General features: G+C 40.9%; 1 protein-coding gene across 9 annotated transcripts in view; it reads right to left on the reverse strand.

Moving 5' to 3' along the window:
• The window catches only part of GIGYF2 (GRB10 interacting GYF protein 2), a 2,932,407-nt gene that overhangs the window by 409,207 nt on the left and 2,497,002 nt on the right, over positions 1 to 26,198 (reverse strand). For all 9 annotated transcript variants that reach the window (XM_044070588.1, XM_044070589.1, XM_044070593.1 and 6 more), the window contains one exon: positions 23,776 to 23,976. In XM_044070588.1, the coding sequence (XP_043926523.1) occupies positions 23,776 to 23,976 (201 nt within the window). The remainder of the gene's footprint in view (positions 1 to 23,775; positions 23,977 to 26,198) is intronic.

Genomic DNA, 26,198 nt, shown 5'->3' on the forward strand with positions numbered 1-26,198 from the left:
ATGTCGGGTTCTAGTCATTTGCTAAGAAAATCAAAATAACTAGAAGGTTAACACACACTTGCAAACATACTACATTATTCATTCAGAATGATTCTACAAGACAAATTAATAGGTTAGAATAACAGACCCACGAGAGTACAGTGCAGGAATAAAGTACTCACTGTAGACAGCCTTCTGGATAGTCAAAGGGTATGGTAACTATGATTATATACGCTACATCTTTTCGAATAACCTTTTGCAGTGAATCAAAATGCCTGAGAACCCCAGACATCCAGAAAAATGTGTTCACAAATGGGAGGAAAGAACACAAGAGGTCAGACGATGTAAGAGGAGGATGTCAGGCTAACATCCACCTATTCATCTCTAACCCCTTTTTCACTTTTTTGCACAGTGGGTTGGGTGTCACTTCAACATTAAAGAATTTAGAGCCAATAATGTCAGGCTAACATATCCTTTAGAAGTCTAGAATCAGATGAAATGAGGTGGGAACGGCTCCACCTGCTCCTGGGATTAAGGACAAGACAAGTAGGAGCAGTTCCATTTTCAAGTTAATCTGGTGAAAAGCCTCTCCTTCCCTTACATGGAGACTAATGTGTCATGGGTTTCTCTCAAAAGTTAAGGTCATTCAGAGAATAATGCAAACGAGGTGAATTCTATCACAATTCACTCTCAACTGGATTCTCTTCTATAAACCTAAAAACATCAAGTGAGGCTCACCTTCCTAATACTCTGAGTGATCATACACCTCTACCTATACTGTAAGGTCCAGATGGAGAGATGAAAAGTCAGCAAGCAAAGGAGAGTAGTAGTGCTGAAATCGAATTCATCCTCAAGTCAAAAAAACAAGGGATGTACCCTCAGTATGGAAGAAAAGGAGTTACGAGAAGAGTTGCTTGATTTAATAGACAAAGATAGATATATCAAGATCAATGAGAGAAATAGACTGCAGAAGGTTAATAAAACCCCAAAAGTCAGAAGCTTGATAAAACAAACGAACAATACTAATTTCACGAACTTTAATCGTACTCTGACTTAGGAATGTGGTCCATTCCCATCATGGTATTAGAAACCCAAAAGACTTGGAGAAATCAAAAATAGAGTTCAGATGGAGAGATGAAAAGTCAGCAAGCAAAGGAGAGTAGTAGTGCTGAAATCAAATTCATCCTCAAGTCTTTTTGAGTACCTTCGCGATGTGGACCGTTTTTCACAGAATCTCACCAAGGCGACATTGATATATGGACTCTATTTATATAGCACATATCATGGACCGAAGTAAATCAAAATTAAAAAAGATAGCTGGGTGCACAAGACCCAAGATAAAAAAGTGCCCAATCATAGTAGGTTCACTGGTACCAGGACTGGAAAAAATGACAGTTTTAAAATCCTCAAAATACGGAAACATTCCTATAATGGGGCCTGGACAGGCTCAGGGGGAGGATGGCCCCCCCTGTTGTAATAGGAAGTAGCAGTCCACAAAAACGACAAAAATTGATTGGCCAAAGAAGAGCCATAAAGACGACAGAGTGGACTATTGAGGATAAGAAAGAAACTATGTATTGTTACTATTACGCAAAAAGCCCAGAATTTCCAGACAAAAGATATACAAAACGACTGAGAGAGAAATTAGAGGAAAGAAAAATACTTCCACAGGAAAAACTGTTACAAGCTTCAAATAAAAATTTGCTTTCATTAATACAACAGATTTTCGAAAACAGTATAGAGATGAAGTAACTTTGATCTCTTTGGAAAAAGAAGCCTCTGAGAAAGTGAGAAAATATTTTATTTATTTATTTTATTTAACATTTAACCGGGAAAGTACATCTTGAACAAAGCCAATTTTCAGTGGAGGCCCAGGGAGAAATGCTCCAAACTAATGTCTTTGTAATGTGAGAGGAAACCGGAGTACCTGGAAAAAACCCACACGAATGCAGAGAGGACATGCAGACCCCACAGAGAAGACACCCCAGCCGATAATCGAACCGGAGAACCTCTTGCTGTGAGGCGACAACGCTACTGCTGCACCACTGTGTCATCCATATATATGTAAAAAAGAAATATGGACATGGGAAAGAAAGAGAGATTTGACATGGTGCAATATTTATGCAAAGGAGAAAGCCAAGTTAACTAATATGGAGAAGGCAGTCTGAAAGATATTCGAAGAAAAATACAGGCAAAGGCATTCAGATATGGAAAATTTCACAACAAAAAGACCAAAAGCACAGATTAAATGTAGAAAAGATGATTAGTAAAGCAGAAGTTAACGAAATAGAAGTTGAAGTTATGGAGTGTCTGTAAAGTGAAGGATTTAATGTAGAAGGTCTAAAACAGATTACACTACAGCAGGATGGAGTGAGTCCTCCGAATAAGGAAAAGCAAGATCAGGAGACATGTGAAGAAGAAATATGGACAGGGGAAAGGAAAAGAGAATTAATATGGTGTAATACTTATGCAAAGGAGAAAGCAAAACTAACTAAGACAAAAAGAGCAGCAACAAAGACATTTGAAGAAAAATATAGGCAAAGGAATCCGGATATGGAAAACTACAATACAAAAATAAGAATAAGAGGAAAAGTAGAAAAAGAGATGAGTAATGGAGAAGTCAAAGAAATAGAAATTGAGGTAATGGAACAACTGCAAAGAGAAGGATTCAGTGTAGAAAATCAAATGCAGAAAGCACCACAACAGGATAGAGCATTGGATATCCAAATTAAGGGGAAACCAGTGGAACAGGAAATAACTGTTCAGGTGCCATATCAAGATATTTTGGAGCCTTCCACAAGAAACCAATATAAACATTCACTTGAAGCTAGACAGCAAGGAAAGGAACAGGAAACTGCGGAAACTCTGATGCAGTCAATGTTGAGGAGAGATGGGCCAGTGAGTTCCCATATGACAGAACAACAGATGACACAGGATGATGCTAGAGAATTTTCTATACAATGTCCACAGGAAATGGAAAACAAGGGATGTGCCCTAAGTATGGAAAAAAAGGAGTTAAGAGAAGAGTTGTTTGATTTAATAGACAAAGATATATCAAGATCAATGAGAGAAATAGACTGTAGAAGGTTAATAAAATCCCAAAAGTCAGAAGCTTGATAAAACAAAGGAACACAGTAATTAGGACTGTCCATAGAGACTCATGCGATATCACAGAAGTAAACAGAATATATTACTGTGCGGCTAAATTAATAACTGATAAAGTTCTACCACAGGAACATAGGGTTGCGAGGGAAAAGCGGGGGCAAAAGCGAATACCATCATGGAAATATCGAATAGAGAAAACTATAAAGCAGCTAAGACAAGAAGTATCATTGTTAGAAGATTACACAAGAGGGAACAGATCAACAAAAATATTAAGAAAGATAGATGTGATAAAAGCAATGCACAGTATTAGAATAGATCAGGATCTAGTATGCACTATTGGAGATGAACTAAAAATTTCAAAACAGGCGGAAAGACTTAGAAGATACGAAGATAAATATAAGGGAAAAGCACAAAATAAACAATTTACTGATGACCCACAAAAGTTTTATAGGGAATTGGGAAATAAGGTAAAAGGGATTGATAGACCGCCAAAAAAAGAGGAAGTAGATACATTTTGGAGAAGTATCTATGAAGATCCTGTGGAACATAACAAAGATACTAAACGGATAGAAGAAGTAAAAGAGAGAATAAGAAGTTTAAAGGTACAGGATATGAAATGGGATGAAATAACAGCCAGAGAGATTGAAATAACATTCTTCTTCTTCCTTCAGCTTTTCCCGGTTAGGGGTTGAGAAAAGCCTCTAACTGGAAAACCCCAGGCCCAGATGCAGTACCTAACTTTTGGCTTAAAGTATTAACTTCTTTGCACAAGGATTTAGCCATGAATACGAACTATTTATATGTGCCCCCTGAACATACACCGCAGTGGTTAACAACAGGAAAAACAATGCTCTTACTTAAGAGTGAACCTGCAAGCTACCCTAAAAATTATAGACCAATAACTTGTCTTCCAACGGCGTACAAAATATACATAGGAATTGACGCCAACAGAGTTTATAGTCATTTAAACAAAAACTCAATTATGGCAGTAGAACAAAAGGGCAATAAAAGAAAGTTATATGGAACACAGGACCATTTGTTGTTAAACAAAGTTATAGTGGAGAATTGCAAGAAGGGGAAGAACCTAAGTATGGCATGGATTGACTACAAAAAAGCATGTGATAGTATCCCACATTCATGGATAAAAGAGTGCTTAAAAATGTATAAGATATACCCTACACTAATTGACTACATTACAGTAACCATGAAACGGTGGCAGATCACTTTGCAATTAAGTCATGATAAAGGACAGATTATTATCCTAGGGATAAAAATTCAAAGGGGGATATTGTAGGGTGACTCTCTATCATCCTTGCTATTCTGCCTTGCCATTAACCCATTAAGCTGTTTACTTAGCTTAGGCCATGACTATAATTTGGCTTCTAGAAAACAACAAAGTCTTAATGACTTCTCATCTTCTCTTTGTCGATGATTTAAATTTGTATAGCTCATCAGATGAGGAACTGAAAGCACAGCTGCAGACTGTCAAAACTTTTTCAGATTTATTTATTTATTTATTTATTTATTTATTTTACATTTGTTAACCGGGCTAGTCCAACTGGATACATGTCCATTTTCAGTGGAGGCCCGGGGAGAAAAGCTCCTCTACAGTACTACTATAGTAAGACTAAAAAAAAAAAAACTTTATCAGAATATATCAGCATATACAAATAATATCTAATAACATATATTTTAAACCTTCTGTTAGAATTAAAATCATTTGAGTACAATATGAGGTACAGTACGTAGTCTCTCTATTACTTAGAAAAGTGTACAGTCTGACAGTACAGATAAAGTACCTGGTTAGTCTAATACATCTTTATAAGAAGATGAAAAGTAGAGATTTAGTTCCTTTATTAGAAGTGAGGTAATAGAAACAGCTTTGTAGAGAGTTATGTAGAGAGTTAGATATACGAGATAAAGAGAGGGTGGAAAAAAATCTCATAGCAGGGAGATATGAAAGGTTAGTCTGGGTTATTGCAAGAGCAAAGCCAATGGTTGGAAAAGAAGAGTTTAAGTTTAGTTTTAAATAGTGGGATTGATGTTTGAGTGGTGAGGTCTTGAGGTAGTTGATTCCATAGTTTCCCAACTGAGTTTGAAAATGTGGAGTCACCTGCTGAGTTCTTAGAAAGAGAAGTATGAATCAGTATTTTGTTAGAGGAGTGCAGGTTCTTCAGATTGCTATAGGGTTTTATGAGGGCAGAGAGCATTGGGGTATTGTCTGGGTGGTAGAGAGCTTTATGGGCAATTGTAAGTTGGTTAAAATGTATAAGGTTGGGTAATTCTAGCCACCCTAGTTTTTTAAGATTAGAACAATGGTGAGTCCTATATGGAGATGCTGTAGCAAATCTGGCAATATTGTTATAAGACGTAGTTAGTTTGGTAAGATTATATTTAGAAAGATTTGTATAGATTGGGGAGGCATATAAAAGGGAAGAGATTAAGTGGGTTCTAGCTATAGTGGTTCTGGCTTCAGGAGTAAGGAAAGATTTAATTCTATACAGAGAGCCTAGTTTTCTGTTAGTTGATTTTATTGTAGAGTCAATGTGTGTGTCAAATTTGAGTTGGTTGTCAATTGTAATGACTAGTAGTTTGGTGTTATTGTCTGGGGAGATAAGGATGCCATTGTTGGCTGTGAGTGAGAAATTAATGGAGGGAGACAAGATGGTGGGCGTAAAAATCAGGAGTTTGGTTTTCTTTGGGTTAAGGAGGAGACAATGGTTGGAGAACCATTGCTCTATGGTAGTGAAGGTATTTTGTGTAAGGGAATAAAGTTCTGACTGTGTTGGGGCTGAGCAGATAATGGTTGTATCATCAGCATATTGAATGCAAGTTGATAGAGGAGTAGCTAGGTAAAGGTCATTTATAAAGATGGAAAATAGTTGAGGGCCTAAGATAGAGCCCTGAGGAACTCCTATAGAGGTGGGAAGGAGATCAGAGAGATGGTTATGCCAGAGTACCGCCTGTTTACGGTTATTCAGATAGGATGTGAACCAATTTAAGGCTGTATTGTCAAAAGAGAGGGACTTCAGATGATGGAGGAGAAGTTTGTGGTTGACCATATCAAAGGCTTTGGATAGGTCAACGAAGAAGGCTGAAGAGGGTATGTTATTATTGTGACTATTATTTATTGAGTCGATAAAGGATAGTAAGGCTGTAGTAGTACTATGGAAAGGGCGAAAACCATGTTGGCACTTAGCTAGGAGGTTATTATTTAGCAGGTGATTCAGTACCTGTTTGTGGATGCATTTCTCCATTATTTTTGCAAGTGGTGATAATAATGCTATTGGACGAAAGTTGGAATACTCAGTACAGTCACCACCTTTGAACATTGGGATGATAAGAGATTTTCCATAATGATGGAATTGTGCTTTCTTTTATGGTCCTGTTAATCAATATGGAGATGGGGTAAGCTATGGCTTTTGCACCAATTTTAAGGAATTCTGCTGGTAATTTGTCAGCTGAGGGAGTTGTAGGTTTTAATTTTTGAAGTAAGGATGATATATATGTGGTGGGTATGGGTTTGAGGTGGAATGGGGGGGGTGGGGCCTTGGTTTAGCAGTATGGAGGTATCAGGGCTTTGTTGGTTAGCTAGCTTTAGAATGGCAGAGGTAAAGAAAGTATTAAAGGCATTAGCTGTTTGTAATGGGCAGTCGGGGTTAGAATCAATAGGATTTGGTGTGGCAACTTTTCCTGGTGATAGCAGTGTATTAATGGCAGTCCAAAATTTATGTGGTTGGTGTAGAGATGTTTGTTGTAGCTGAGTATAAAAGTTCTTCTTATCTTGTAGAATGGCTTTTTTTGTTAAATTTCTTTGTTCTCTGAAAATAAGGCGATCAGTTGTATTTTTTGAGGTACGCCATTTTATCCAGGCTTTGTTTCTACTAAGGATTAGGTTCCTGGTGGCATTAGAAAGCCATTGGGCTGTTTTAGATTTAATTCTTATAGAACGCATTGGAGCGTGATGTTCTAGGATTGTCAGAAAAGTATGATTGAAGTAGTTAACAGCTTCGTCTATAGGGAGAGATTTAAGAGATGACCAATTAACTTGCATAAGTTCATTTTGAAACAGAATGGGATCAAGGAATTTTTTGCTACGGGATGTTATGACTTGGGTGGGGATAGTTAAACTTGTTTTATGCCTGATGATATATGTTAGAGAGTGGTCGCTGAGGTCATCTGGGAGTGTCCCTGTTGTATACTTTAGCTGGGGACTGTTTATAAGTATCCAGTCAAGTATACTTTCTTTGTTATTTTGTTTGTTTGTTCTTGTTGGGGAGTTAATGGTTTGAGTAAAGCCATGTAGGTTAATAAGAGTGGGTGGATAGGTGTATTGACATAAATTCCAGTCAATATTAAAATCTCCTAAAAGAATAGTTTCTTGAGGGAGATTTAGTGAAAGCCAATTTAATAGGTCTTCTAAAATAGTGGGATTTTTTCCTGGGGGAAGATAGGTGCAGATAATGTTAACTGTTTTGTGAGGGTTGAGCTAAAGTTTGGAAATAATTATTTCTACATTATTGTCAGATGGAAAAGTATGATTTTCTTTGCTTATTTGCAGTCCGGTTTTATACAGAATTGCTACCCCACCACCTTTTTTGTTTAAGCGGTCTTGCCTGAGTATGTTATAGCCGGGGGGGGTGATTTCATTATCTTTAATTGTAGGTTTGAGCCAAGTTTCAGTTAGGCAGAGTATATCAAACTGTTGGACATCTAGAAGGGCATGGATATGTGGTATTTTGTTACAGATGCTGCGTATATTTAATTGAGCAATTGAGAGTGATTTGGGGGGTTTGGTAGATGGTGTTGGTCTTGTAAAAAGTTGGTGGCTTTTAGAGAATGGTAGGGGTGAGTTAGGGCCAGGGTTGGGGTGGATATCACCATGTATTAATGAGCAGATTAATATAGGGTTGTAAGATTGAGAAATTTTGTGGTAGTAGTAAAAATGTTTTTTAAGGCTATGAGTAGGATATTTGATGTGAGAAAGTCAGTGATATTTAGCTTGAAGGTAGGAAGTTTTGTGGATGGTGTTGAGATAGGTAATTGTTAGAGCTAGGGGGGATATTAGGGTTACTTTGTGTGGAATTGTTAGAGTATAAGGAAGGGCTTGTTCATAAGAGGTGGAGAGATAAGTAGAGATGATGATAGTTAGGAAGGATATAAGTAGCAAAGGTTGGTATTGATTAGACATGTTTAGAGAATCTATAACTGAAATAGAGTGGGAGGATAGTGTGAAGAGTGGGAAGGAGAGAAGATAAGTGGAGAAGGGAGGGGCTGGTTCTAGAAGGTAGTGTAGGCAGGTAGGTGGAGTAGGGAGGGGCTAGGTCTGAAAGGGGTGGGGATAGAGTTTGAGGGGTGTGTCTATGAGGGTATAAAGGTAGAGGTGCTAGGGGCGGGTGGGATTTGGGGGCAGGGAGGGGAGCGGAGTGAGCCCGCAGGGCGAACGGAGCGGGAAGAGCCAAAGGAGTGGAGTAGTGTGGCACAGAGAAAACAATCTGTAAGGAGGGGAAAACAGCAGGAAGGTAAGAAAATAAGTATATATTTATAAGGTATGTGAAGGGTAGAGTCAAACCTATGAATATGTTAAGGTTTGGAGCACAGGGGAGTAGTGGGATTTGGTATAGCAGGGTCCTGAGAGTAAGAAAGGAGGTAAAAAGGATAGGGAGAGGTACAGACACCAAATCAAGAGATAAAGGGGTGTGTGTTGTAATAAATCAGGAAGGAGCAGATTTAAAAGAACAAAGGATGCCACCTAGTGGCCTAAGGGTGTAAGTATCACTGATATACTCGTAGGTGGCTAATAAAGGAGGAAAGGTGAGCGGGAAGAGAGATAGAAGTATAAAAAGGTAGTCGGAAGTCTAGAGTAGAGTAGTGAAGAGGGCCGGGCCTATTGGCTGCTGGCAGTCCTGTGCAAGTAGCTAGACTGGTTCACACAGTTCAGCTGATGTGGGTTAAACATGTATGAATAACATACTTTCACAGTCTGTCTGGTAGATATCTCCGATGCCAGGAGGGTTGGAGTTTAGCAGACAAGAGGAAATGGTCTTCCAGGAGGGTAGAGGCAAATTATATGGGTATTTGCAGGGTCCACTTATTCAAGCTACTAAAATAGTAAAGAGAGAGAGGAAAGATGATAAGGCAAACAGATGATATTGGAATGTCATTTGGTCTTGATAAATGTGCAAAAGCAACCTTTAAAAAAGGAAAATTGCAGCAACAGGAAACCATCAGTTTGGGACAAGAATGTGATATAAAAGAACTTGAGCAAGATGGGGTGTATAAATACTTGGGAATTGATGAAGGATCAGCAATAAAACATGAAGAAATGCGAATAAAGCTTAGTAAGGAGTACTTTAGAAGACTTAAATTAATCCTGAAAACCGCACCGACACCTAGGAAGAAGATCCAAGCTATAAATCAATTTGCTCTTCCTGTCCTAACTTACAGTTTTGGAGTGATTGACTGGCCCCAAAAAGTGTTGGATAGATTGGATATTAAAACAATAAGAATGCTTCATGCTCACCAAATAATTTATAAAAATCAGTGTACACCAAGATTATATATTCCCCGTTCTGAAAGAGGGATGGGCCTCCTTGAAATTGATTACATGTATAGATCTGCAATTGCGGGACACCACACATATCTACTGACCTCACAAGATCCAAATGTGGTGAAAGTTTTGAAACATGAGGAGAATAAATCTAAGATGACATCTCTGCTTAACTTAGCAGAAGCATATCAGCGTCAAGCAGGAATGGAAATCAAACCAGAAGTGGATAAAAACAGGCAGCAACTGAATGTGCTAAAAAACAAAAGAATGAATATAAGGTGACGGGCCAGGTGAGAAGGCAAGAAATGTGGAAAAAACATAAATATATAGTTGCAAGTATAGAAAACTTCTGGAAGATCCTCATGCTGATCAAGAACGAACGCAGGAATGGTTAAGGAGAGGTGAATTTACATCAAGAAATGAAAGGCTAATATTGGCAGCTCAAGATAGTGGGCTACGTACACACTGGTTTACTAAGTCCATTGAACATGTAGGAGAAACAGACATATGTAGGTTTTGTGGAACCGAACTGGAAACAGTCACACACCTTATTGCTGGTTGCGACTCTCTAATGGCAGAGGGCCTGTATACTGAAAGGCATAATAATGTGGCAAGATTGTTACACTGGAGATTGTGCAAACATTATGGTATCGAAGTGGCTGAAAAACAGTGGAAACATGAGCCACAGTGAATCATAGAAAATTATGAAGTTTACATCACATGGGATCACCCAATACCAAAAGTCCAAAAGACAGACGCTAGAAAACCAGACATAGTGGTCCAAGAAAAGAAGACAAAAGTAGCATTGATCATTGAAATCGCCACACCTAGTGACTACAGTGTCTCGCGTACAGAGACACAAAGTCATAAAAATACCTAGATCCGCAGCCAGAAATGAGAGCCATGTGGATGAAAGCTACCAGACAGTTCCAATAGTAGTAGGAGCAACTGATCTTATGAAAAAGAATTTACAATCATATTAAATATGTTACCAATTCATAAAACACCATACGAATTGCAAGAGGAGTCATTACTGGGCACATTGCTGGTGCTGCGAAGAGCACTTTTGGCTAACATCAAAGAGTGAAACAATACTAATTTCATGAACTTTAATCGTACTTTGACTTAGGAATGGTATTAGAAACCCAAAAGACTTGGAGAAATTAAAAACGACAATAGGTAAATTCAATAAACTCCAGGAAAACATCATTACTATACTCTACCCTGTAAACGTATCCCTATTTAATAAAGACATCTTTACAACCTTAAAGCAGTGTGACCGGAGCTTACAAAACACATCCCCTAATGATGGTACAGAATAGTTTATCATTTTTCTTTCTATCCTGAACAGCCTAGAACCATTCACCAGTCTGGCAGGTGTCTTATAGGATTAAGGAACTGTGAATAAGCTGTTTCATTCAGCGGAGCAAGATACGACTCCCTCAACTTCCACTGCCTAATGGTGCGACTCTGAGCAAGTTACTTAACCAGTCACAGCTTCAGGGCTTAGTCTGAAAAAGGTCCATGGAGATCAGTGCTCTACACCAAAAAAAACAAACACAAATAAATAAAAATTCAGAAAGAAAAAGGATTAAATGCAATCCAGCCCACTAGCTAAGAAAAGATATCAAGCAACTAATGAAGAAATGTGACAAGGCATGGAAAGAATGGGCTGTATAACAAAGAAACTGGACCAAATTCCATGTCATTTCTGACAAGAGTTCTTATTGCCATAAACTACAAAAACACCCACCGAAACAATTTCAAACTCTTCTGGAGAAAATCACAACACACTCATACATCCAAAAAGATCTTCCCAACCAAATCTCTATCCTAATGAACCATACCACATTACATGCCAATGAATATAACACCTACATCATTCATACTGCCACTAAGGCACCAACATACCCAATTCTCTATGCCCACGGCTATCATACCTCACCTTCTCCCTGAACACTAAACAAAACCCACAATTCTTGTTGCAGACAACCTACCATCCAATTTTAATAGGATGAGAACCAATGCCCTTTTACCCAGTATCTACACTCATTAACAGGGCAAAAGTCTTTCTTCCTTCTATTCTGGAAGTAATCTTATTACTTTCCTGCATAAAGATGGAAATTCAAATGAAATGTCCACTGCTGAAAAGGGGCTATCCTGGTTGATGAATGAATAAATTAAATAATTTGGCATTTCTGACAACATTCGGGACTCACCTATCCTGTATGAAGGCTCTTCAGGTTGTAGTGAACCTAGAGAAACTAATCCCACTGGTGAGGAATGAAGATGATGAGACTGTGCAGGACATAAATCTCTTGTGTGACTGATAAATTAGCAAGGGTATTGGACTGGCAACATCTCATGCTTGGCAAGTCTTTCTTGCTGCCTGACTGCATTCTTCCTTCTTCAGCTGAGGAAAAGGAAGAGGATTCAGAAAACCTTTACCTCTCTTCTGGACGGCCTTAATGACTTCATAAGACAGCTCCCCAGAATGCACTTTGTCCACTAAAGCTTGTACCTAAACAAACAGCAAAACAATTCCTTATGAAATGAGGACAACATAAGCCAAAGAAGGAACACAATGGTGGATACATCTAAAGTAATGAGTTAAATGGAATTCTACCAGAGATGCAGGATTAAGGGGTTTCTTTATAACTTCCAACTCAAGAGTAAGGCATTTTTTTCCACTTTGTGTTTAAAAAGCTTGAAAAAAAATTAAGAGACTAAAGTTCTAAGGGGCAGAAAGACTTTTATCTTACAAAAATGTATGCACTTTAATCAACAGTGTCTAGAAGAAGACATGTTGAGTGCCATACTGCATAGAAGTACGCACAAAAAAAATCTGCTTTGGGATACCTACTGAGGAGGAATGATCACACAGTGGTGATGATATAAATCAAAAAGGAGGGATGAATGAGTTTCCACACAGCCACAAAAAGGCATTAAACAGGTTCAAGAGAAACTGGTAACTTAAGGCTTCTTACATGTTTCCAAGATCAGCTTTAAAATGTTCTAATGGGCAGTGAGCCACTCAAAAGTAGATTTTATCAAACAGCTCTTCGGCGGAAGGATCGCAACAGCAGTAGTATTAGAATATTGTCCAAAATGCCTCAAAGCTAGTCTAACTATCCTCTATCCCCCACCCCAAGAAAAAGATACTGCATTGTGTTAAAATGCAAAGGAAGTTCTTGCATAAACCTAAACTCATAAATGGTACTTTACAGGACAAAGACCCAATGCCTAAGCACCCTCTTCTATAAAATATTACTAAACAGATTCACTGAAATATTGCATGGCGCCATCACTGCTGAAATCATATGACACTCATGAATGATGGAAAAATGAAAAATGGCTCCTTCAAATTAGAAAGTCCGGTTTCAGAAGTTAAGACTGAAAAGTTTTCGAAAACGCATCTTAACAGAGATCACAGAAGTGTTTTAACGAACCTTGCAAATTCAGCTATCACTTTCCAGCTATATTTATATCTACCACATGAGCAACAATTCACACATGGACTATGGTTGCTTGCAGCTTTCATTCACTACAGCTATTGAAAATAAAAATACCGTAGCTGTTCTCTAAAGGGAGTCAATGCTTTACTATAGTTAAGACCATGACATTCATTGTTTAATCTTTTACAACTCTCTTTGAATGAAGAAATGTACTGCTCGTATCATGAAGTTACTTATCTCAGTTACCATAATGTCTATGACTGATGTCTTTGCTTACAACTGTAAGATTTGCATGCAATACTGAGTGCTTGTAACTCTACAGTATACTTGAGTTTTTCTGTACTTATATTTTAAATAATCATGTGATTTTTTTGTCTGTTGCTTCTAGGTCCAGATTACAGCTAGAAAAGGTCTTTGGACCAGAGTTGCCCTGTAGCAAAATGGGGCCCTATACAAAATGCCCCACCCAGCGATACCACATACTAATCACATCCACACATCAACATCTTCAGCCCTGCATGATACTGCCCCCCCCCCCCTTAAGCCAGTGCACAAATGCTAGTACTTGGTTGTATTGGTACATTTTGATTGCAACATGCTCCAGGGCATCTCTCTTTCTCAGTGGCTCTACATTTCAGCCAATAAAGGAATACTTGGAGCTGTCAACAAACAGAAGCTGACACAAATGAAAAAGATGTAAAATCAATGTTGAGAGATGAGGGTGGAACAGTTTTTATTTTGGCGTTTACGGTGCCCCCAAGCTAGCACCAGGCCCTCATCAGCTACATAGGAGCATTGTGCTGGCTGCGACCCCTGCTTTGGTCCAGTCCATTTATCAGTTAAAGTAAACTGCCATTACCCAAAGCTATGGAACAGAAAGCAAGAACCAAGAAGTGCAAATGAATGACATACACATTATTCTATTTTTATGTGATAGAAATCTCCAATTACTTCTGAAAAATATGATACTACATAGTATTTCAGCAGCCGGCTTTTTGCAGAGGATGCTGTGAAGTCCACAACAGTACCCGCAATACATCTATCTTACACTTTTTAACTACACACAGTTCTTTTTTTTCCAAGTATAGAGTCCTTTGCCAACTTAGACAACTAAACTGCTTTGATTTAATTCCTTTCCAAGTCTCTACTCGCCACAGTCACACTGAGGTAAGTAATCTCAATTATCAGAAAAATATTTCAAGGACAAGTAAAGTTTGCTTTACTTGAAATGGCCATGAGTACTTTTCTTCTAGTGAAGAAAAAAACTGCAAGTATGAAGACACCATCAAAGCTGTACATCCTTATAAGACATTCTATTTAGAGGCTTTCAAAAAGAAGTGATGCTGAAAAGAAAAAGGCATACGACAGTAAATGTAAAAGAAGTAGCATATAAATATGAAACACAACCAATGAGAAGGTTAAGAACTCTAACCTGCCAGCAATACACAAAATATAAAACTCACATTGGAAAAATATGAGCATCTAGACTCAGTAATTATTCCATAGCACTGAATATCTTTTGAGATGATGTATTAAATTGTATTAATTTTACATATGGCAGGGGACCATATTTATAAACATACAGAAAGCAACAGCATCACCAGATGGTAGGTTCACAGACATGTCAAAATGACATATAAGGTAAACACTCATTTTAACCCCAAAAAAATAACAGTATGAAATATACAAATTTAAAGCCAGCTCCATGGTATACAGAGATGCAACACAGAAAACAGTACAAAATGGCAGAATGCCCTGGTCACTGGAGGAGCCAATTAGAGGGATGGGACTGAACAGGCCTGTGACACTGCCAGCCCACCTATATGGAATTTTGTAAATAATCATATGTCATTTGCGAATATTAATGCGATTCATATGCTTATGTTATGTGTATATTAGTCTACTGGTGCAGAAGTGTGTGTTGAACTGTGTATTATGTACTGAGCTCCAAGAATGCAACCACAGTGTACCCTACTGGAAAAGAACAGAAATGTCTATAAACTGTATCCTGATGCAAATGTATGTTTTAATAGTAGAAGTTGGAACATACGGAGTTAAGTGTTTTATGATGTGCTATAGGAGGTTAGTTAATGCAGTAAGGAGACAGGATACCTAGAGCTAGAAGTTTTTCCTATGGTCTTGAAACAGAAATAATTACTAGGTTTAAAATGTAAAGTGTTTTTATTGCTCTGTGACTTCCTAGCAGCTGCAAATCTGAGATTTTTTGACACAGAGATGTTGGTTTCTGTTAGCCTGGGAACTGAAAACAGGTAACAGAGTGATGTCATCCAACTGACCCAGCAGTAATATTTTGATATTAATTTAGGAACTCTCTGATACTGTGCATTTTATATTTGTCTTTGGACCTGGAAACATTCTCTCATCAGCACTTGCCTTGCTAATAATACGTAATCAGGGTACAGTAATCTCTCTTATTTATAGATAGGAATACAGTAAAGATTAGTTTAGATGTTTTCTGTATTTATTTAAGACTGTCCTGCAATGTTGTTTTAAAATATTTCCTGTGACACTGAACTCTGCAGTCACTGTGTTGAGTTATTTAGTATTGTCTTGTTCTTTTATTATTAAATGCATTTAAACCTTTTAATTGTGGCTGGTTTGTTTAGAGATATTTAAGCTCTTAGAGTACTTGCATATGTAACTGGCGACACTGTATAGGCCACTCCAATAGCCTTGAAAGTCTTGGTCACACTTACCATTTGTATAACAGTAATATTACACAGTAGGATTGGACAGCCTTTGGTACGGGCCTTACAGTAGCTGATAAGTAAGGGTGGCTGGTGGCAACTGGTACTACCTTATAGTCTGGGCAGAAGGGGGCATAGCTAGTAAACCTGTGCCAGCCGTTCCCAGGTGTGTGCGTGTGTTTATACATCAATCAAATCTCAAAGTATTTGTGTGTCAGCTACTTGGTCAGAGACACAAAGCACTGGTTGGACAGAGAGGGCACTGGAGGTCTTAGGTTGGCCACTCGGCTGAGATCTTAACACTGTGCCAGTGGGGAGTCTTAATGGGGATCTGCAGAAAGAGGCAAAAACCAGCCCCAGACTGACTGTGATCTCTGTGTGCTCCTAAGGGAAATTGTCAACATCTGTCCACCCATGTGAGAAGGAGCAAAGTGTATGGCCTGCCAAAACATGTTAGAGGGTACCTACCAGACAGAGGTCAAGGTAGAGGATCCTGTTCAAATGCTAAGTGTTCAGTCCTCACCCAGAAATACAGCACACTATCTGGAATCAGTACATGATAAAATCAGGTATGCATTAAAAGGCCAGCACTGGAAGGACCCATGTTAGCTGAATGGTAATGGGGGGTATGGCTAATAAATCGGACCATGAAGAAGAAATGGAACAGTACATTCAAAGTTGATCTGCTGAAGAGGAAGCAACAGAGTAAAACGAAGTGCCAAAGAAGAAAGATGAGAAGACCAAAAAGACAGTACTATGGAAAGATGAGAACTCTAGCCAGAAATTATAACTGATTTCATGCATCAACCCATTCACTCCCTATCACTGACTTTGCTGACAGCAGACAGGAATAAGCAGTTACATGGTCACTATACCCAACCAGTGTGTGAAGTCTCCTAACCAAGCAAGATGAACAACAAGAGCTGAACAGATTCTTGACCACTCAGTTCTGAAACACTGACACAGCATGAGATTAACCCTAAGAAAACAGTTCTACTATGTCAAACCAGTCAAAATGAAGTGATGAGGAAGAAGCAGCTGCCAGTCCAAACTATGAATGAACCATGATCAGAAAGGCTTCTCCTAGCAATAAGACAAAATAAGCACAGGACCAAGCCAGACAGGGAGGGAAAAGAAGCCTAAAATAACTTGGGATATATTCTCTAGTGTATAAAAGCCAAGAGAAAATGTAGACAAAAGGAAGCAGTACTACTAGTGGAGGAAGATTCCTCTATCCGTGGAAGACAGGAAGGGCAGCAGACTAAAAATAAAAGGTTCTTTTGAGTCCTCCAAGCTGAATCTCAGGTGAAACTCTAACTCACTCTTCTACTGAGAGGGACCTTCTCACTCACAAGAAAGTACAGTTTTGTACCTACCATAAATGTAGATGTCCGATAGGCATGCATCTGCAGTCCTTACAAATGGGTTGTCCTGTAGTCAGGCAGCCCTTCGGTCGGCCGGATTCCAAAGTCTGGGTCTGGCCTCGGCTGATGTCGCACTTCACCCGACGTCATAGCTGCAGTTATTCGGGTATAAAGGCATCAGCCAACGCCATTTTCCTCAGTGTTTCTTGCCCCAGATGCCAGGTGCCCTCTAGGAAGGCTAAATTTGGATAAATGCAAATGGTTCCAAACAGTAGAGAGCAAACAAAAAATAAGCATGTATGTACATATATACAAACAAATACACCATAATAGATTACCCCAGCTAGCTACAAGATGGGCAAATACCCTAGGAGTACCACAGAGGGGAAGGAGGGTGGGTAATCCTGACTGCAGATGCATGCCTATCGGACATCTACATTTATGGTAGGTACAAAACTGTACTATGTCCTTCAAGGATGCATCTGCAGTCCTTACAAATGGGTAGAATACCATAGCCAAACTGGGGGAGGAGGAGAAATAAGATTATGGTGTAGTTAAGATCCCTTGCAAAACAGCAGTGGCAAAACCTGCTCGGGATCTGGAGTATAAGGGTAAATTATAATGCTTGGCAAATGTATGCACGGAGCTCCAAGTAGCAGCCTCTAAAATGTCTTTGGTAGCCACTTCTCATAAAAAAGCTGTGGTAGTGGCTGTAGCCCTTGTAGAGTGAGGCCTGATGTTTTCTGGAGTTTTATTCCCATGGTAGGAGTAACAAAATCTAATGCAATTTCCTATCCACTTAGAGATTGTCTGTTTTGAAATTGCTTTTCCCTCCATTCCTGTTGCATATGCTACTAGTAGCTGGTCAGTTTTTCTATTGCTCTTGGTCCTGTCCAGGTAGTAACATAATTGCCTATGTACATCCAAGGTATGCAGCAGTCTTTCTCCCCTGTTCTGTGGGTTGGGGAAGAATGTAGGCAGGTGGATAGCTTGATTTAAAGATACCCTGGAGACCACCTTTGGTATAAAAGTAGGATTAGTTCTCATGGACACTCGATCTTGATGGAAGATCAGGAAGGGCTGTACTGCCATTAATGCCTGTAGTTCAGATACCCTTCTTGCTGAAGTGATTGCAAGCAGGAAAGCAGTTTTCCATGATAAGTACTGTAATTCTGCTGTTGCTGCTGGCTCGAAAGGAGGAAGTGTCAACTTTTCTAGCACAAAGTTCAAGTCCCATGCTGGCAATGGTAGCTTCCTAGGTGGTTTTACATTTTTAATTCCTCTCAGAAACTGCCTGAGTAGAGAATGTGAGAAGACTGGAGGATCCAAGTTGTATTCTGCTGAAATAGCTGATGCATGAATCTTAATGGAGGAATAGGACAGGCCATTGTGGAAGAGCTCTGCCAAGTATTCTAGGATGTTAGCTATGTTTACCAGTGACACATTCTCTCCTTTTGCAGTACTCCAAATGAGATATCTTTTCCATTTTGCTGAATAATTTTTTCTTGTTGAGGGTCTGCGAGCCTCCAAGATAATGTCGTTAACCCTTTGAGATAATCTGGGTTATTTGGTCTTATGCAATATTCCAGGCAGCCAGCTGCAGTGTTTTCAGGTTTGGATGCAGGGTTTTGAAGTTGTTCTGTGTTAACAGCAAGGGAACTAGGGGCAGAGGCCATATTTGTTCCCGAGACATACTCCTCAGTAATGGGTACCAATGTTGCCTTGGCCAGTCTGGAGCTATCAGGATGGTCCTTGGACGGTCTTCTTTGATCTTCAATAGCACCTTGTGCATCAAAGGAAGAGGTGGGAATGCATATGCTGTCAGGTTTTTCCAACTGAAAGATAGGGAGTCCACTTTCCAAGCAAGTGGGTGGTACGTCCTTGTGCAAAATTTTTTCAGTTGGTGATTGTGTGGGGATGCAAATAAGTCTATTTCTGGTAGTCCCCATTTCCCTGTAATGGTTTTGAAGATGTCCGGATGCAGCATCCATTCGTGGGCATCCGTGGTAGTTCTGCTTAGGATGTCTGCTAGTATATTTTCTTTTCCTGGCACAAAAATTGCTTGTAACTGAATGTTGAAGCTCAGGGCCACATTCCAGAGGTCCATTGCCATCCGGCATAGAGGGTATGAATGTGTGCCTCCCTGTTTGTTGATGTACCACATAACTGTGGTGTTGTCCGTCCTTATCAACAGTTGACCCTGTCGAAGAAATGGTCTGAATGTCTGAATTGCCAGTTTTACTGCCAGCATTTCCTTTTGATTTATGTGTAGGTGCAGCTGGTCTTGAGTCCATAAGCCTTGTATGCACTTGTCCAGCATGTGCGCCCCCCAACCGAGGTCTGAGGCGTCCGTTGTGATGGTCTGGCTTGGTTGAGTGCTGTGGAAGGGCAGTCCTTTGTTTAATTGACAGGCCTGAGCCCACCATTGGAATTCTTGCTTCAGGCATGGAATTATTGGAATTTGGGTTTCTAGGCTGTGCTTGTGCTGAGACCATAAATTCCTTAGGTACCACTGTAACTTTCTCATATGTAGTCTGGCATGTGGAATCAATATTATGCAGGATGCCATATAACCCAGGGCTTGCAGGACTTTTCTTGCTGTTAGCTGGTTCTGCTTTGTTAATGCCATGAAGTAGAGAGGGAGATGCTCCTGTTTTTCTACTGTCAGGAATGCCATTTGTTTTGATGTGTCCAGATCTGCACCCAAGAAGGTTATCCTTTGGGATGGTATCAGCCTTGACTTTTTTACATTGACTGTGTATCCCAGGGCTTGTAGAAGATGAATGACCCTTTCCAAATCTTTTGTTAATTTGTTTTTGTTGTCCGCTTGTAACAGGCAGTCATCCAGGTAAGGGTAAATCTGAATTCCCTGAAGCCTGCAATGAGCAATTACTGATGTCAGGCATTTCGTGAATACTCTGGGCACAGTAGATAAGCCAAAGGGCAATGCTGAGAATTGATAATGCTCTGATCCTGCAAGAAATCTGAGGTATCTTCTGCAATTTGGTCGTATGGGGACGTGCAGGTATGCCTCCTTGAGATCTAGAGTTACCAGCCAAGACTCCTTGCCCAGCATGGGAAGAAGCTGCTGTAGGGTCAGCATTTTGAATTTTGGAACAATGAGGTATGTGTTTAAAGTGGACAGGTCGAGAATAGGTCTCCATTGATTTTCTTTTCTTGGTACCAGGAAGAGTCTGGAGTAAAATCCTTGCCCTTGTTCCATAGATGGTACCCTTTCTACAGCTCTCATCCTTAGTAAGTGAGTTATTTGTTGTAGAGCTTCTGTCTTCTGATTTGGAGGTAGGTTTGGCATTCCTCTCTTCCTTGATAGAGTATGAAAGTGAAACCTGTAACCTTGGTCTATTGTCTGTAAAATCCATTTGTCTCCTGTGATGTAATGCCAGTTTACTGAAAATAAGGCTAGCTTCCCGCCTAAGGGTGCTTCTAGTTGTTCCCTGGTAGGCGGTGCCAGAGCCAAGTCACTGTGATTGTCCTGTGGAAGTGGTGGTGGCTGGATCTGTGGCTGTACCTCGCTGGTTGTTAGCCTGCCACTGACGTCCCCTGTAGGCACCTCTGGATTGACCTCTGCCTCTTGAGCGTCTATTCCTGCCTCTCGGAGCTCTGGAGGTGTCTGGAAAGGACCAATTCTTGGAAGGCCAGTTCCTGCTAAACCTTGGAGGCTGGACCTGCAAGAAATCCTTGACTGTCTGGACAGATTTTGCTTTCTCTTCCACCTTCTTCAGCACCTGCTGCGCAGGGGAGCCAAACAAATTGAGCTTATCCATGGGAGCATCTAGGAGCTTTGATTTAACATGGCCTGGTAAGGACTGCTCTTTTAACCATGCATGTCTTCTGATCACTGTGCCAGTCATGGCTGATCTAAAGGAAGCCTCCAGTGCATCATAGCCGCATTTTAAGGAATGATTACTGACCTGCTGAATGTTATGTACCATTTCCTGTACAGATTTTTTGTCTAAAGGTTCATCCGAGGACAGTTTTTTAGTTAACTGGTCTAACATAAATTCCTGATACTGAATCATGTGGAATTGACAGTTCAAGGCCCTAGAGTAGCAGAAGTGTAAACCTTTTTACCCCATCTCTCTAAGGCCCTAAATTCCCTTTCAGAGGGGAGGGGGTTTTTGGCAGAGGTAGCTGCTACAGCCTTGGGTCCCTGGGAGATAGTTTCGGGATCTGCAAAAGGGGCCTTATACAAATGGTAATGTGTGTCCGGAACCCTGTAGTACCTATCGGGCTTAGCAGGGGCCGGAGGAAGAGAATCAGGAGCAGTACAAGCATCATTAAATGCATCATCCACAACAGTAAGTACTGGAGGAATGGCTAAAGGCCTATGCTGTGGCAAATGCAAAAAGGTTCTAAGCCTTTTCCTAGAGTCTGAGAAATCCTGGCCCTGCCATTGAAATTGTTCCCTCATAGCATGCAAGGTTTCCCCAAAGGAAAATTCCTCAGGCGGAGAGGCAGAAGGAATGGACTCTTCTGCATGAGAGTCCTCATAAGGAGAAAAGGGGCCATCTGGAGGGTTTGAATTATCTGATTCATCAGAGGAGTCATCTGAAGAAACTGGCTCAGGGGGCTCTACTCTAGTCCTCTTCTCTGGAGGTGGGTGAGAGGCCCTGTCTGGATGTGGTTGGGATCCCCGGATCAAAGAAATGAGATCCTCTGCTAGACTAAGCATTTGTGAACTAGAGCTAGGCCTGTGAGAGGGGGTCTTAGCAGGCACAGTCTTGGTAGTTTTTGCTGCTTTAGCCCTGGCAAAGGCCTTAATCGACATGGATGCAGGTGGCCTAGCAGCTCCACGTGCAGGGGTAGAAATATCCAAAGGGATAGTATCAGATAAATCCTGTGAACCTGCAAGAGCGGGTGGGATTTCAGTAGCAGATTCAGCCAAGCTGGATGAGGCCTCGGTAGGAGGCAAGCTTTCGGCCGAAGGAAGAACCGTAGACTCGGTTTCAGCCGAAACCGAGACACTCGCGGTTGGCTTAACCGCGGTTTCGGCCGAAACCGCAGACCGCGAGTGTCGGTCCTTTTCCTTGCGCTTTTTAGAAATTTGCGTAGTCGGAGAATCCGACTGCATAATGTAAGCAAAAGCGGAGCCGAAAAACTCTTCAGCAAATTCCGACCGACGTCTAAGCGTCCGTCGGTTGAAAGAAGCACAGGCTAAACAAGCTGCTACATCGTGGTCTGGGCCTAATCAAGGTAAGCAGTAAAAGTGGAAATCTTTATGAGGTATTTGTTTCCCACAAGTTAAACAGTTATTCACTTTTTCTGACATCGGCTGAGGCAAGAAAGAGTCCCCAATGGGGTACTTAGCTTTTTAGAAGTCTTCGGTAGTAGTAATCTCTGGTTCTGACCGACCGGCACTTGCGAACAGCTTCTGCTTCGGGCGCCACGCGGCAAGAAAGACTGAGGAAAATGGCGTCGGCTGATGCCTTTATACCCGAATAACTGCAGCTATGATGTCGGGTGAAATGCGACATCAGCCGAGGCCAGACCCAGAGTTTGGAATCCGGCCGACCGAAGGGCTGCCTGACGACAGGACAACCCATTTGTAAGGACTGCAGATGCATCCTTGAAGGACATCAAGGAGACTCTTTCCACAGTCCTCCTTGAATTCCAAAAACACCACAAAGTCAAATGACATATGAATGTTGGAACTTTTTATGACAAAGATCAAGTCTATCAGTCCATTTCCATTTCTTCCATACTCTGGCTGACCATAAATTACTTTTCTGTACTCTGTTTCCAGCAGTTGACCATGAAGCAGCCCTGGTGCCTATCTCTTTATTTATCTACCTATCCTGGGTTTCCCCAGACTTGCTCTGCAAAAGGTCAGGGCCAGCAAGGAGATGAAGGTATCAGATCCTTATCATACTGTTCAGTGTAAATCATTCATAAACAAATGAGATTTGCCCAATAGCTTTTTCTCATTGTGAAGCCCATGATGGCTGCTGTCCTGAAGACTGCTGTCTACTAGAAATGTTACCAGCCTTTCTCCTCAGACTTTTCCCTGCCATCATTGTTAAACTAACATGGCCTAGTTTCTTGACTTTTTTTTTTGATACTGCCCCCTTGTACGATACCACAATTGATGCCTTCAAGTGCTTGACAATTTCGCAACTGCCAGTGATTTACTGAAGATCTTCAGCAAGGGGTAGGGGTCTCTGCCAGCACACGGAAAATATTTCCAAGAACTCTGGGAAGCAGCCAGCCTGGTCCTTGTGATTTACCTACCTAAGCAACGACATTTCCCTCTGAACCTCCTTCCTCTAAGTCATGCTATCTGTCCACTGTTCTTCCCATTCTGCCCTACCTCCCTCTCAGCATGTGGGCACCTTCTCACTGCTTTCCTTCTGTGAAGACTGAAGCAAAGTATTAATTTAGTACCTCATCTTTTTGCCAGACTTCTCTGATCTCTCTCTCTCTCTGCTTGGCTAACCCTGCCCCTTCCTTAGGTTAAGTATCCAACAAGCCTTTTTCCACTCAATCCTTCCAGCTACCTCCCTTTCAACTTTAGTTTTTACTTGGGCTGAAGTCTCCTGGCTGACTTCTACCTACAGCAGCACTACATGAAGTTTTGCAGTTTGACCAGCTCTTACTTTCATTTGTGCCATCTGCTGTTGCTGCAACTTTCTTAGTGCTTCCTGCTGCCTCTGTCTCAGCAGTTCTTTCTGCCTCTCCTGCTCCTTCCGCTTTCTCTCCTCCTCTTCCTGATGTAATTTGGCAGCAAGTGCCTCCTCTTCTCGCCGTCGTTGTGCCTCAGCCTCTTCCTGGGCCCACTTCAATGCTGCTTCTTCTTCCTGTTTTTGGAACAACACAAAATATTAAAATTAAGTTCAGAAGCAAACTTCTATATTTTAACACCAAAAACATGCAACACAAACTCATATTTAAAATAAAACTGAAATATCTAGATTAGCATATACATCTGAAAATAAGTGTCTTATGGTACAATGCCAGAAGCACTACAAACTAACACAACAGTGGGTGTCTGATTAAATCAGTGCCGTCATACTCATTAGCTATGGGAAGTATCCTGTCAAGGATATTACTTGTTCAGCCGGCATACTAAAGCTTGGGCATCTTCCTCTCACAATGTACTTTTGAAGCATGATCAAAGTGCAGGACTGCAAAGTGGTATGCAAGGGACACATAAGCAGAAAAATCTTCAGGACTTTCTTGCCTCAGACCACAGGGGTAGAAGCCAAAGGAAGAATATAGTGAGACAACAAAAAGAGGAGAAATATAAAAATGGGCGACACCGCAGCCAGAAAAAGTAAATAAGAATTAAAAACTTGGAGGAGGAGCTTGGGAGATCATACTGCAATAATGATTCAACAGGAAATATGAAAGTTGCATACTTACCATAACAATATATCTGTCTTGTCTGCTTCTGTCTTTCCTCAATGGATGGGCCTTGGGATCCGACCCTGGATCTGACTTCATCCTCATTAAGCTCAGGCCCTTCCCCTTACCAACAATACCCTGTCTCCAACATTACCTTAGATAGAGTTTGCTCACAATTTCTCCCAGACTGGAAAATCATCTCTTCCTTCTTCTTCTTTCGGCTTTTCCCGGTTAGGGGTCGCCACAGTGGATCACCTGTCCGCTCATGACTGACAGTGGAGTTTTATGGTGTTGAGTTGCCAGCCCGGCGCCCAACCTTCCACAGAAGGCATACACATGCGCGCACTCACACCTAGGGCCAATTTAGAGTGTCCAATCCACCTACAGCATGTCTCTGGGATATGGGAGGAAACCGGAGTACCCGGAGAAAACCCACGCGACCACAAGGAGGACATGCAGACTCCGCATAGAATGCACACCAGCTGAGAATCGAACTAGAGAACCTCTTGCTGTGAGGCGGCAATGCTAACCACTGCTCCACCACGGCCGCCTACTGGAAAATCATCTCTACCAAGCAAAATTCTGGATATAATTAAAAGCTGTGTTCTTACCATAACTAGGTATCTGTGTTGTCCATTTACATTCTTCCTCAACATATGGGTTCAGATCGGATCCTTGGATCAGACTCCGCTGTTTATTCCAGAATTAAGATCCAGCTCTTGAGCTCCTCCCTGTACCCATAGTGCTCTGCATTATCACCAAAGCCCCAGATCAAGTTTGCTGCCCAATCCCCATAGTATCAACAAAGACAGGAGATGAAGAAAGACAGTGTTCGATCTGGGAACTATAGGGTCCAATACAGTCAGGTCAATCCAGAAGCTATGGCTGGGAGACAGATGGGAGGGAAGTTGAGGAAGAAAGAAAATGGACTACACAGAAACCTAGTTATGATAAAAACACAACTTTTAAAATCTGATGTTGTCTTTTTCACTCTTCTTCAACATATGTGACAGAGTCCCTAGCTATGTTGCTCTTGGGTGGACCTCAAGGAAGGATATTCTGGAGCACCACTGAATCAAAGGAGGCTCTATTTCTAGACATAGTATCCGTTTTGTAATGATAAATAAAAGTACAAGCAGTGGACCATGTAGCTACAGCACAAACGTAGTCAACAGATGTTCTGGACCAGTCTTGGGAAGTTTCATAGGTTCATAGGTAGGTACTAGGCTATCGGCCCAAGGGCCTATGTAAGCCTAGCCAACAAGGTTCCCTGGCTTATGACACCCAAGAAAGTTATTTGCCTGTGCCACTGTCGAGCAGAGACACAGAAGTGATCCCCGGGGTGTATTTCCTATTTCCCATCCACTCATCAAGATTTATCTAGAAGAGTGCTAATGAAGAACTTTGCTTGACATACATGAGTATCCTGTTCCAGAGTATGGGAAGTCTCTGGGAAAGGAATCTATCCCTCCAGCATGTCCTGTTTATTGTGGTGACAAGATTTAGGTCCCTACAGCGTGTAGCTCGGAGGGATTGGGATAGGTAGGTACTAGGCTATCGGCCCAAGGGCCTATGTAAGCCTAGCCAACAAGGTTCCCTGGCTTATGACACCCAAGAAAGTTATTTGCCTGTGCCACTGTCGAGCAGAGACACAGAAGTGATCCCCGGGGTGTAT

Source organism: Protopterus annectens, chromosome 4.part1, assembly GCF_019279795.1.
Source record: "Protopterus annectens isolate FY-2018-M chromosome 4.part1, PAN1.0, whole genome shotgun sequence".
NCBI classification, from domain to species: domain Eukaryota; kingdom Metazoa; phylum Chordata; order Ceratodontiformes; family Protopteridae; genus Protopterus; species Protopterus annectens.